Source organism: Dromiciops gliroides, chromosome 3 (assembly GCF_019393635.1).
Source record: "Dromiciops gliroides isolate mDroGli1 chromosome 3, mDroGli1.pri, whole genome shotgun sequence".
Classification (NCBI taxonomy): domain Eukaryota; kingdom Metazoa; phylum Chordata; class Mammalia; order Microbiotheria; family Microbiotheriidae; genus Dromiciops; species Dromiciops gliroides.
In genome coordinates, this window is record NC_057863.1 from 349,332,495 (window position 1) to 349,345,274 (window position 12,780).

At 40.7% G+C, this 12,780-nt stretch overlaps 1 protein-coding gene across 1 annotated transcript in view; it reads left to right on the forward strand.

The window, feature by feature from the left end:
- Positions 1 to 1,833: 1,833 nt before the first annotated feature.
- Positions 1,834 to 12,780, forward strand: part of CLSTN2 (calsyntenin 2) — a 983,983-nt gene continuing 973,036 nt past the window's right edge. Inside the window, exon 1 of the mRNA XM_043992716.1 lies at positions 1,834 to 2,290. Coding sequence (XP_043848651.1) covers positions 2,176 to 2,290 — 115 coding nt within the window. The 5' untranslated portion in view covers positions 1,834 to 2,175. The remainder of the gene's footprint in view (positions 2,291 to 12,780) is intronic.

The following is a 12,780-nucleotide window of genomic DNA, read 5'->3' on the forward strand; positions in this document are numbered from 1 at the left end:
TGTCTGAGTACGGTTTTTTTACTTCAGGTCTATCTGAGTCTCAGTCCAGGCCTCTATCCACATCTAGAGTTAATATATAAACTATTTATCATCTAAAGCTCTTTACATTTTGGCTCCATCCTGTCTTTGCAGTCTTCTGTGCACTCTAGACCTTCTGGTCTAGTTCCTGCTCCTCAACACCCCACCTACATCTTCATGCCTTTTTACTGCTTGACCCCATGCCCAGAATGTTTCTCTTCTGCATCTTCCCTTCTAGAATTCCTGGCTTCCTTCAGGACTCATGTTCTGTGTCACTTTCTGCAGGAGACCTTTCTTCTTCCCCCCAGCTGTTAGGGCCTCCTTCTCTGGGGTTATCTTGGAGCTTCTATAATGATAATAATTGAAAAGCTAGTTACATGCTATCTCATTAGATCCTCAGAATGATCCCATGCAGTAGGTGCCATCATTACCCCCATTTTGCAGATTAAGAAACTAAGGCTAAAGGGCAGCTAGGTGGCACAGTGGATAGGGCACTGGCCCTGGATTCAGGAGGACCTGAGTTCAAATCCAGCCTCAGACACTTGACACTTACTAGCTGTGTGACCCTGGGCAAGTCACTTAACCCCAACTACCTCACCAAAAAAAAAAAAAAAAGAAACTAAGGCTAAGAGAAGTTAAAACACTTGCCAAAAGTCATAGCCTCTGAGGCTAAACCCAAATTCCAGTCTTCCTGACTCGGAGGCCAGAACTCTAACCATCACACTGCGTAGCTGCCATCTAATTATCCTAGTATAAAATAAATTTACAAATATTTTGTCTCTCCCCATTTGAACTTAAGCTACTTGAGAACAGACATTGTCTTTGCTTTTTCGTTGTATCTCCTGGGCATGGCACAATGCCCAGCACAAAATTAGTGCTTAATAAATGCTTATTGATTGATAATGTATTTAAAGCACTTCACCAGCATTAATTTACTATGTAAAAATCGGTTATCATCATCCTCCTTAAATGTTCAGGTTGTAGGGACCTTTGAGTCATTGTTGAACCTCCACATTTTTTTCCTTTTGAGGTCAAGCAGTAACATGAGTTATCCCATGTCCCCTGAAATAAAGAAGCTGTTTGCTCTTTGCTTACTACCTGTGTGACTTTGGGAAAGTCACTATATTTATGGGTCTCAGTTCTCTCATCTGCAAATGAGATTGTTGCATTAGACAACTTCTAAGGTCCTTTTCAACTCAAATATATGTGATCACTCTGTAGCACCTTTCTTACCCTCATCCCTCCCCTGACTCTCTGTGCAAAGCTCAACTAGCATTGCTGTTACTGTTGTCAAGTTAGACATAGGCACCCTTCCAAACCCAACTGGACAAACTTACAGTAGAACAGGCCACTGGGCAGAGGAATCGGCACATTCCCAGCTGCATTTTGCAGAGTACTACTTCCAGGCTAAGAAAAGGGGAAAAAAAAAAAGGAGCAGGCAGGTTTCCTTCAGGTGACCCCACCTGCACTTGTCCCGTTATCCTGTAGCAGAGTACCAAGCCATCCCTTGTTTTTTACCCTAACCCTCCCTCTTCCAGTTTAAAACCTCCCATTTCCAGCCTCTGCAATGTCCTGGGTGTCCAGAAAGTGAGTGAGGGGCGCCTGCCAGTGGAGGCACCCCTAAGCTGGTGACAAGGGCTAACAAGCCGGGCATGCTCAGTGGACTGGGACAGGTGAAGGAGGCAGCTGAAGGTTGGGGGGGGGCGCATGAGATTGGGGAGGGCGAAGAGAGGGAGGTTGGAGGAAGAAACTTCAGGAGGGCGTGTGGCTGTCTCTAGGGTTCCACAGCGGAACATGCTCTAGGAGCCCGACAAGCTTAGTGTCCGCTGCTCATGAATATGCACGAGCCACCTCCCTGTGACGTCACGGGCCGTCCCAGGGTGAGCGCCCGAGCAGCTTCGGGTCCACAGCAGTGAGCGCTATTGCCAGCAACCGGAGCGGTGTCCGCTGAAGCTGAGGTTGGTGGAGGAGCAGCAGCAGCAGCAGCAGCAGCAGAGGCAGCGGCAGCTTCTGCTTGTCCGGAGCGCAACCAGCTCAGTGAGGCCGGCCACCGGCTCTGCAGCGACCAGCTCCTTCTCCTGTGCCAAGAACCGGGCTTGCAAGGAGCCCTAGTGGGCTGCAGTCGGGTAGGCGCGCTCCGTCGCTCCAGCCTCAAGGATGCTGCTGGGGATGCTATGGTGGGTGCCAGTCCTGCTCGCGTTGGGCGTGGGGAGCAGCAGCAGCAGCAGCAGCAGTGGCAGCAGCCGCCGTCGCCGCCTCCTCGCGGCTAAAGGTGGGTGCAGAGGACGGCGGGGAAGTTTCCTTCTGACAGAGTGGGGCGGTGTGAGTGGCGGGTGGGGCGGGGTGGGGGGCAGCTTCAAAACACAGGGGTCTCCTGGATCCAAGCTAAGGGAAGCCAACAGATCCAGGGCAGCCTTGATCGAGGCGAGTGCAATAGCTTCGTTTTTCCCCTTTCTCCCCTCCTGTCTCCTTCTTTTCCCCTTCCTCGGTTGTATATACACGCGCCCTGTTCCTTGGCCTCCCCATCATCTTCGGCCTTTCCCGGTCGTCCCCCCCCCCCCCCCGCCAACTTCCAAAGTAACCTACCCTTTCAGCTCTCAAGCTAGCGAAGTCCTCAGAGACTCAGCCCCTGTCCCCTCGGCCCTGACCTATTTGGATGGGGAGGGGGGAGGATGTGGGGTGGGAAGTCTGGGCGAACGTGGCTCTAAGGGGAGATGGAGTGTGGAAAAAAAAAAAAAAAAGCTGGTGAGACCAACTCAACTTTGATGCTCCGACACTTCCCTCCCCTGAGGGGAGGGAGGAATCTGGTACTGGAACTTTGAGGATATGGGGTGGGGGGAGTTACAAGGAGACCAAAAGTAACTGTAGTCTAGCAGTGGGTTGGGGTTGGTGTGGACGGTGGATCCAAAGCGAGAGCAAGACACGTGTCTGCTCCTTTTCTTCTGATGAATGATCGAAGGAAGACTTAATGTCAATAGAGATGCAAAAATGCTGCCTCAACCCCAAAGGAGACAGGGCAAAAAGTTTGAGGCATTGGTGTCTGAGTGTGTGCAAGGTGCGATTCTCAGGAGAAAACGCCTGACCTCTCTGAGCTAGAAAAAAGTAGCTAAGTAGTCTGCTCGCAGGAGCTAAATGTCAAACAGGAATCCCCGAGATGCCCACCTCACCCCCCTCCCAAAATTTCCTCTCTGAGAAACCTTTGAGTGGTCTGGCTCTATACACTCACCCCACCCTTTATTAAGGTTGTTAGCCACTGGCCCCAAATGTGCCAAGTGGGATTGTAGTACGCTCCTCCACTGGAAAGACTCTAATAGCTGCCTTTAGGCGAGGCCTCAGAGCTCCGGAGGAAGGGGGTGGGGAGTTGGCAGGTTTGAATTAGTCGAGTTCCCTGCTTGCTGCCCTGTGGTAGAGGTTGGGTAAGTGGGTGAGGGCTCTAGAGGTCTGGGGTGGCGCGCACTGGGTAAGAGTATCTGGCAGGGTGGAAAGCAAAGCGAGCTGCTCCAATGCAGCATGGGTATAACCTGTTGCTTCTCCATGCTGTTGATGAGGCAGTCTCATGATTAGATTGGGGGCTCACGAGAAACCAGGCACGGAGAAAATCCGGGAAAGAAGCCTGCTTTCAGAAAGGATTTGAGGTGTTTCACCCATCACGAAATTTTACTTTGCTATTTAAAAAGAGAAAGGAGGAAGGGGTGACAAGGGCATAGCTGAGCATATCGAAAAACAAGGCATAATATCAAAGCAAACGCGCATGAAGGTTGTCTGAACTAGAGCTAAAAGGAGTACAGGAGAAGTGAAAACCTCTGCTAATAATTAGTCTTCAGGGAGGTTGTACAAGAGCCGAAGAGTTAACGGCTCTGCCTCTCTCTCTCTGCCTGTCTTTCTCGTGTGAACAGATTGGGAAAGTGTGATTAATTCCATTTATTCATTGTTATATAAGTCATATGTACATAGTTTAAAAACATTTCCAGGGAAAAAAACTTCTGGTTTATTTCAAGGGTTCCTTTGAATGCTTGAGGTGGTTTTTTTTTAAGATGACATTTGTAGTGCTTATAAAAATATATCCCTATTGTTGTTGATAAGGAGCTACCAACCTGAAGAGAAATATTTTTTTCAAAATGCCAGATTTGATGCCCTTGAAAGACAATAAGTAAAGTGCTCCCTCCCCCCCCCCCGCCCCCCCACACTTGTTGGAACAGACAAGCTCATATTTTTTGATCATTTGGGTCACTTTATTAGATTCTAAATAAATTTACAAGCAGAAACTTTCAACTCAACCAGTGCTTACCGTGTTTGTTGTGAAAATAAGCCTTCAGATGGTCCAGCAAAATTAGTCTCATCCAGTAACTTTGGAAAAGGATTGTGTGTTCAACACTGGTTTTTGTTTTGATTTGTTTGCGTCTATGATGCTTAATCCAAGTAATCTGAGCAGTTTTTAAAAAGAACAATCTGAAGCATGATAATAATAATGATAATGAAAGATTTTGCTTCTTTGGGAATAGTTATATTAACTGAAGGGGGATTTTTATTTTGTATGTGTTTTGTAGCTTTAAAACAAAGACTTATTTTTCTTTGGGGTAAAGAATTCTATTAGTGAGTAGTTCAGAACAGGTGTCCCTTGAATTCAGTATTTTTATACTCAGTTTGTTTTCCATTCAACCACTGGGTGGCTGCAAAGAGCATTTTTTTTTTTTTTTGCTGCAATAATTTTTTAGACAAATGTGTAATGGTTGATAAAAACAGAGACATTTATTATGACATTTTCATTGGTGTTTACAGGACTGGATTTCCTCATTCCACTTTACATGCATTTTTGGATTTCCAGATCTCAACAATGGTTCAGAATAATATTTAAAATAATAAAGAAACATTTTCACTTATAATGCATCCTGCCTCTGATTTATTTACCCATCTTTTTGCTTTCATATGATTAGCATCACTATTATTCCTGTCAATAAAATAGGAAAAGATTGAGGATGGTGTTCCAGGGAGATGGGAAGGAGGGGGTTGCTTTTTTCCATCACACAATACCATACTGTATTCATCTGTAGGAACAGATTTGGAGCCTAGAGTCAAACTAGCTTACAAAGAGTTGAAAGCCTCTTTAGGACTGCAGTCTAGAAGCTCATTGCTCCCTGGTTTGAAGTCCTTGTAAGATGTCATGTCGGCTGTGCACAGTTTGTGCTGCTTTTGTGTTCTTTGCATTTTGCTGTAGGGAGTAGAACAGATAATCCCTGACAAATGTTTTGAGTTTCACAGCATCACAATTCTCTCAGCGCCTTGCTACTCCAGATTTTAAAAAATAATATACTAGCAAAGTAGTTACTAGATCTTCAACACATTCCCTTCTCTTCCCCTCCTCTTCACAGTATACTGAGCATACAATAATAGGAATTAGCTACCTTATATCCTAAATTTGAAGAGGTCTCAGTAGTGTACATTGAAAATCCTTTTATATTGCATTCATTTGACTCCTAAAACCTTAAACATAGAGGTCATTCAGGACAAAATTTAAACCATCAGTGAGTCTTTGAAAGATTGCTGTGAGTCCAGTATTGGGTGCTGTGGGTCATAAAAGAAATATTATACAATGTGTGAGTAGCTTATAGTCAGTCAAGGAGACAACATTTCAAGATTTGCAACGATTAAAAGACAATTTAATTAAGTGCTAAACTTTGTGCTAGTAACTCCAAGCCAAGAGCAGAAAGAGATGATTGTGGTCAGGAATAATTGGGAAAGATTCATGAAGTAGATGGGACTTGAACTAGACCTTGGAGAATGGGTCAGATTTGAATAAGCAGAAAAGAGGAGGAAGATCTGGGAGAAGATATCTGGGAATCATTACAAGAGAACAAGAAGCCCCAGGCATAGTGTTTCCTGATTCTCAGGCAGCTATAATTCAGATTCAATACTGGGAAGGTTTCTCTTCTAATATAGTCCACTGAGCCTCATCTTACGTTTTAATGCCAGGAATTGTAAACCTAAGTGCCAGGGGCTGTGGGAAGCACTGATGACTATAAGGTTGAACTGTCTCTGTTGGAGCCAGACCTTATTATTTAACTGTATTGCTACCTCCTTTAGTGATGATACTGCCCAAAGCAATGTGGGAATCCGGCATTGTTTAAAAGGGAAGGCAACAAGGTAAGTCTGCATCACTTTTATCTGAGCAAATCAAAACTTCTGTTGCCAGAAACAGCAGATGTTTCTTTCTCTCTCTCAGAAGCTCAAAGGATTTCTGTAAGTATTCAAAGAGTTAGAGCCTTAAGAACTTTCTGAAGGAGTGGGTGAAAATGGCTTGGAATTATTTATGAAAATTACACAAAGTCAACTTTTTTCCCCAAAAAAGCATGCTTTTTAGGGTTGAGAGTGAGATTTCAACAAATACTGAAAAGGAAAAGGCACCCCCAAATAACCAACCTACTTTTTTTCTTGAAGAATATCATTTTTCATAGGTAGTTTGAGGCCTCATTCCTAGTTCTAAGAGTGGCACAACAAAAAGGCACTGGTCCTGGAATCAGGGAGATCTGAGTTCAAATCTCCCCCATGACATTTACTTTTAGCTCAGTGACCTTGCATAAGTTGCTTGCCTCTGAACCACTGGCACTTCTATAGGAGGTTTGCACAGAAAAATGGAAATAGTTCTGAATCTGGAGTCTGAAGACTTGGGTTTACTTCTTGCTTCTGTCATTGCCTATGTCATTTAGCCTCTGGCTGCCTCTGTCTTTTAATCTACAAAATGAAGGGGGTTAGACTAGATGGCCTTTCACTTCCCTTCCAGTTTAGCTCTACAATTCTAAAAAATCTTTCTCATCCCTGCCCCCTGACCTGCCTAAATCTAGAAATTAAAAATTCATTATTTTCTGTTGAGATATTGAAAGCTTCTGTTAAAATGTAAATTCATTTGGGAGGGAAACAGATTCTATTATCATCCTTTAACATTTTAACACAACTTATTTATGGTCACATAAAATTTGTAGATTTTGATAGAGAGGAAAAGTAAGGAAGACACTGTGGATGCTAGCTATGGAGAGACATCTCAGCTAAAAGGGAAAGTAAAGTATAGGTAGCAAGGAGTTAGAATGAGAACCCTGGGAGTATAGGGGACAGACACAGAAAAAGAGTTGTTGAAATCAAGCTCTGCCTACTTCAGAACTCTCTAAGTCCCACAGACAAATTACATGTGGAATTCTGGAGTACAGTAAGAGTTCAGGAAAAGTCAGCCAATTTGCATATATTAAGTGCCTACTATGTTCCAGGCACAAGAACAGATCCTTGTGTGTTAAGAGGTGAGACAGGGAAAGCCTAATGGAGAAGGTGAGACTTAATCTGGGCCTTGAAGCATAACTTGAATTTGGATAGGTGCAGAGGAATAAGGTATTCCAAATGGAATGTTAGAAATGCAAAATATATAGGAGGCAATTAGGAAATCAGATGGTTGTTGTCATTGTTTTTCAGTTGTGTCTAATTCTTTATGACCCCATTTGGAGTTTTCTTGACAAAGATACTGCAGTGGTTTGCTATTTCCTTCTCGAGCTCATTTTATAGATGAGGAAACTGAGGCTAACAGGGTTAAATGATTTGGCCAGGATCCCACAACTAGTAAGCATCTAAGACCGGATTTGAACTCAGAAAGATGAGTCTTCCTGATTCCAGGCCTGACGCCCTATCCACTGCACCACCTGCCTGTCCCAGAAAACCAAATAGGTGGTAAAAAAGAGGGTTGGAATTAGAGATAGAGGATCTAGGGTTTGAGTCCCAGCTCTGCAACTTAAATACTATGTGACATTGAACAAGACAACTCTAGGCTTCTGTTTCCTCATCTATAGAAAGAGAGGATTGGAGAAGATGATGTCTAAAGGGGTTTTTTTTATTGCAATCTGGATCCATGATCACCTAAATCTACTTTTATAACACAAATTAAGGTAAAAATTGATACGCGGAATTCCCTCCAACAGTCCTAGCAAGCAGAAAACTTGTCCATGGGGTCATGAAATATGTACTCTGATAATCATAGAAGCTCACATTTCTCTAAGATTTTCAGTTTTACAAAGTGATTTCCCCACAATAATCCTATAAGGGAAGTACTTCAGATATTACTATTTTCATTTGATTAATTGGGATAAATGATACTCTGACAGGCAAAATGACTTGTTGTTCTTGTACCAAGCTAATAAAAGACCAAGCCTGGATAAGAACCCATGTCTTTTCACTCCGAGTCCAATTTTCATTATCCCATGACGTTTCATTTATGTGCACTTCCACTAAGACCTTTAAAACATTGGACTGCAACTGTCATACTTCTACAGCCATTAAAAAAAAAAATCTCATGCATAGCATTGAATCTTAGATTTAGAAGGATACTCCTACTTTCCTTCTTCAGACATCCCCTAGACTGACTACCAGTATTGGTTTCACTGCTAATTAAAAGATGCCATTGAGTTGTCCTTTATTATGATGATATTAACATTTTTAAAAGTAGTAGCTGACATTTTAATAGAAAATAGTCGAGTCTATGGTTTTTCTTGGATCACTTCTCTGTTTTACTTCATCTTAAGAACTTGTCATAGCCAGAGCCTCACTTTCCTAATTAATCAAATAGGGAAAGTAATATTTGCACTACCTATCTTTTAGGGCTGTTGTGAGGAAACCAGCCTAATCCAGTAGAGATGCAAAGCTATGAATTTCACCATACATCACAAGCTACTAATCTTTTTTGGCAGGGGGGGGGGGGCAGGCAATGAGGGTTAAGTGACTTGCCCAGGGTCGCAAAGCTACTGAGTGTCAAGTTTCTGAGGTCATATTTGAACTTAGGTCTTCCTGCATCCAGGGCCAGTCCTTTATCCACTGCGCCACCTAGCTGCCCCCATTAATAATCTTTATATCTTTTAGGTAGCTTGGTGTATGAGAAAGAACACTGGATTTAGAATGAGGACCTGAATTTGAATCCACGCTTTGCCACTTACTCCTTTTTGATAGGATTCAAGTCATTGACCTCTCAGCCTCAGTTTTCCCATCCATAAAATGAATGACTAGATGATCTCTAAGAGTTTTTCAGCTTTAAATTCTTTGAAAATTATGAAACAGGTTCACCTAGTCAAAGGTAGACTAGGCAGTTGCCTACATAGTATGATTTAAGTGGCATTGGGAGTTGTCTCTGCTGGAAAATATCCCCTTTATTGGATATAAATGTCCCCAGATGATTTAATGCTTGATGCCACGAACACTTAAGCAATATTTTTGAAGGAGGATTGCTGAAATGGAGGGAAAAAAGGATTTTACTATGTTCGCAATTTTATTGAAAGCCAGTGGAGTTAATAGTAAGTTTATTTCACTAAAGAACAAGGATTTTTCCCCTTTTTAATAGTATTTTTCCAATTACAGATATAGTTTTCAACATTCATTTTTGTAAGATTTTGAGTTCTAAATTTTTCTACCTCACTCCCTTCCCTCCCCTTTCCCCAAAACAGCAGGCAATCTGATATAGGTTATATGAACAATCATGTTAAACATATTTCCACATTAGTCATGTTGTTATAGACAAATCAGAACAAAAGGAAAAAATTACAAGAAAGGAAAAACAACAAATAAAGCAAAAATAGTATTTTTTGATCTGCATTCAGACTCCATAGTACTTTTTTGAAGATGTGGAAAACATTTTTCATCATGAATCCTTTGGAATTGTCTTGGATCATTGTATTGCTGAGAAGAGCTAAGTGTATCACTGTTGATCACCACACAATGTTGGTGTTATTATGTTCCTCAGGTTCTGCTCACTTCACTCAGCATCAGTTCATGTAAGTTTTTCCAGGTTTTTCTGAATCTGCTGGTTTATTACTTCTTTTAGCATAATCATATTCCATTACATGCATATACCATAACTTATTCAGCCATTCCTCAACTGATGTCCATCCCCTCAATTTCCAGTTCTTTGCCACCAAAAAAAGAGCTGCTTTAAATATTTTTGTACTTGTGGATCCTGTTCCCTTTTTTATGATCTCTTTGGGATACAAACCTAGTAGTGGTACTACTGGGTCAGACAGTATGAATGGTTTTATAGCTCTTTGGGTCATAGAAGAAAGATGAATTTTAAAAGATTTCCAGTTGGTTTACCTTTTATATTTCCCCTTTTACCATGTGGGCCTCTTTATATCCAAAATCCAATGGGGAGTAGTGACAGAGCCAAGGACAAGACCAGAGGTTGCTTATCATGCTTTCCTTACCCCAAGGTCCCCAAAAAACAATGCAGAGTTGTAGGAAAGAACTACCATAGTACCCAGATAATTCCTGGGGGATATTTTCCTGATGTATCTGTATTATACTGGTAGATATAGATTGTTGCTTATGGGTTGAAGGTATTGTCCTTAATCTTTCCCATAAATCTTTCTAATTCTGCCCTCATGCCTTTTGACAAGGTGTTTCTGCCCAGGATACATTCTCTAGCTCCATGCTCTGCATTGTTTCAAAATGATCACTTTAATGATTCAGCTTAAATCTCCAGTCTTCTGGATCAAAGGTTCTTCACTTGGGGTTTGTGAACTTAAAAAAAAAAAATTACAACTGCATTTAAAAATAATTGAAATGTGATAAACATCATGAAATTAAAAAGAGTATGAATTTAAAACATTGAACATTTATTTTAGGAATTGAAAAACCCCAAATAAGGGGTTTGAGCTTCACCAGACAGCTAAAGACTGACTCAAAAAAGACTGAGGACCCCTGATAGAGGAAATTAATTTCCTTCACTCACGGCTCATTTGGCATACTTTTAGACTTTGTGTTCATCTAGCAGTTTATATTGTTTTCCTTACATTATCACATGCTTGCTTATAGTTATTGAAGTTCATATATTTATTCTCCTTTTATTTTTTAGTCACTTATGGTATATACATATTTGCACATATATATGCATGTATATATTATACAAATATGTATGCATCTGTATGTATTGTTCAGTAGATTTATTATAATGAAATTGATAACTTCCCAAGTCCTTAGAAGCCAGAACTTGCCCAATGAAGGCAAGCAATAGCATGTCCTTAGAGCTCTCTCTTAAGTAAAGTTTGGAATACTGCTTTTGTAATTTTGATTTTTTTTTTCAAACAGCCTGAATCTTGGTAGATTGTACAGAGTAGCTCCCAGTGGAAGATACTGTATTCACAGAACTTTCATGGGGGTGTAATTTCTGATTGGACATTTTTGTAATGTCTCTTCCAAATGTATATATTATATAAATAAACTGATCTTATGACCACTTGGCTACTTTTCTAGATGTTCAGTAATGTGAATGGTGTTCATGTCATGAAAAAAAAGCCAAAGAGCTGGAGTTAGGAAACCTGGGTTCTATTCTCTCTTCCACTGTTGACTTCCTGTGTGATCTTGGCCAAGCCCCCTCTGTTCTGTGCCACAGTTTATTTATCTGTAAAATGAAGGATGATAATACCTACAACACTGCCTTGTTTAGAGAGGTATGAGGAAACTACTTTGTAAAACATAAGGAACTATATAAATGTGTGTTATTAGTGGAAGTAGCATTTAATCTCTCAGTTTCCCAGTTTGTGAAATGTGATAGCAACGCCTGATTTATCAGCCCTATCACCGTTTTCTGTGAGGTATAATGAAATATCGGGTGTCAGAGTGCTTTAAAATTCATAGATACATTGTGTAAATACAACAATCACATTCAGACATTTGCGTGGGACTTTTAAAGTTCAAAATGGATTTTTTAATTCCTTTTAAAAATTGTTTTAAAAGTTTAATTAATTTTGCTTTCAGAAGAAACTTGAACTTACCATCATTCCATTTCTAGTTTTTTTATGTATAGTCTGCATATGTCACACATCTGGTGGTCACCATGGTTACATGTTGAATGCAGCAGCAGCAGTTGCAGACCCATAAATTTTCAGTGAAGAACAAGTCAAAACTGTTAATATTATGTCAAGTAGATATGTCATTTTCCCAATTTGCATGGATAACTGCATTGCAGCAAATTAATTAAAACAGATAAATGTTAATCTAATGCATGCCTCCTTGTAATTAATGAAATATAACCATTATAAGGCCCTTTGATTTATTATTTTAATTTATAAAATGCAGAATTTTACTATGAAGTTAGATACATTAATAGAAGAATCTGATCCATCTATAATATTAGAAAAATAATCACATTTCTATAAATTAATCACTGTAAAAAGATATAGTTCATTAACATCATGAACTGAAAGTGTTAGATGTAAATTAGATTAACCTTTTTGGTGATACTTTCATTTATATTGTACATTCTATCAGAGCTCAAAGCACTTTACATATATTAATTCAATTAACCCTCCCCAGACCCTAGCTAAGTAAGCACATATATCAAAGTTAGAAGGGAAGAGAAATGAAATTTTTCAGAAATATCGAAGTTCCCCTCTCAGAATGCATTATTTATGACTTCCTTTGCAGCAGTACAGTTTATCCCAGACTTACATAGCCTGAGTACTTGGTTGGGTGTTTATGCTTCTTCTTTTGCTGACAGGATGCAGTTAGCAGGTCTCTGTTTCCCTCCTCCCTTTCCAGATCTACTTCTGCCTGTTTAATATGGCCTGCTTTCAGAACACTCATGGGGGCTATGAGGTAGGAAAGCTGCTTCTGTGTTGACTGGTTCTGTTTACAGAGCTGCCTGGGAGCTCCCAGTCTATCTGTTGTCTTTCCTGACTTTTTGTGTCCCTTGGTTTTCAGAAAGTCTAAAGGCTCAGTCAGCACATCAGCAAATCGACCAGACTA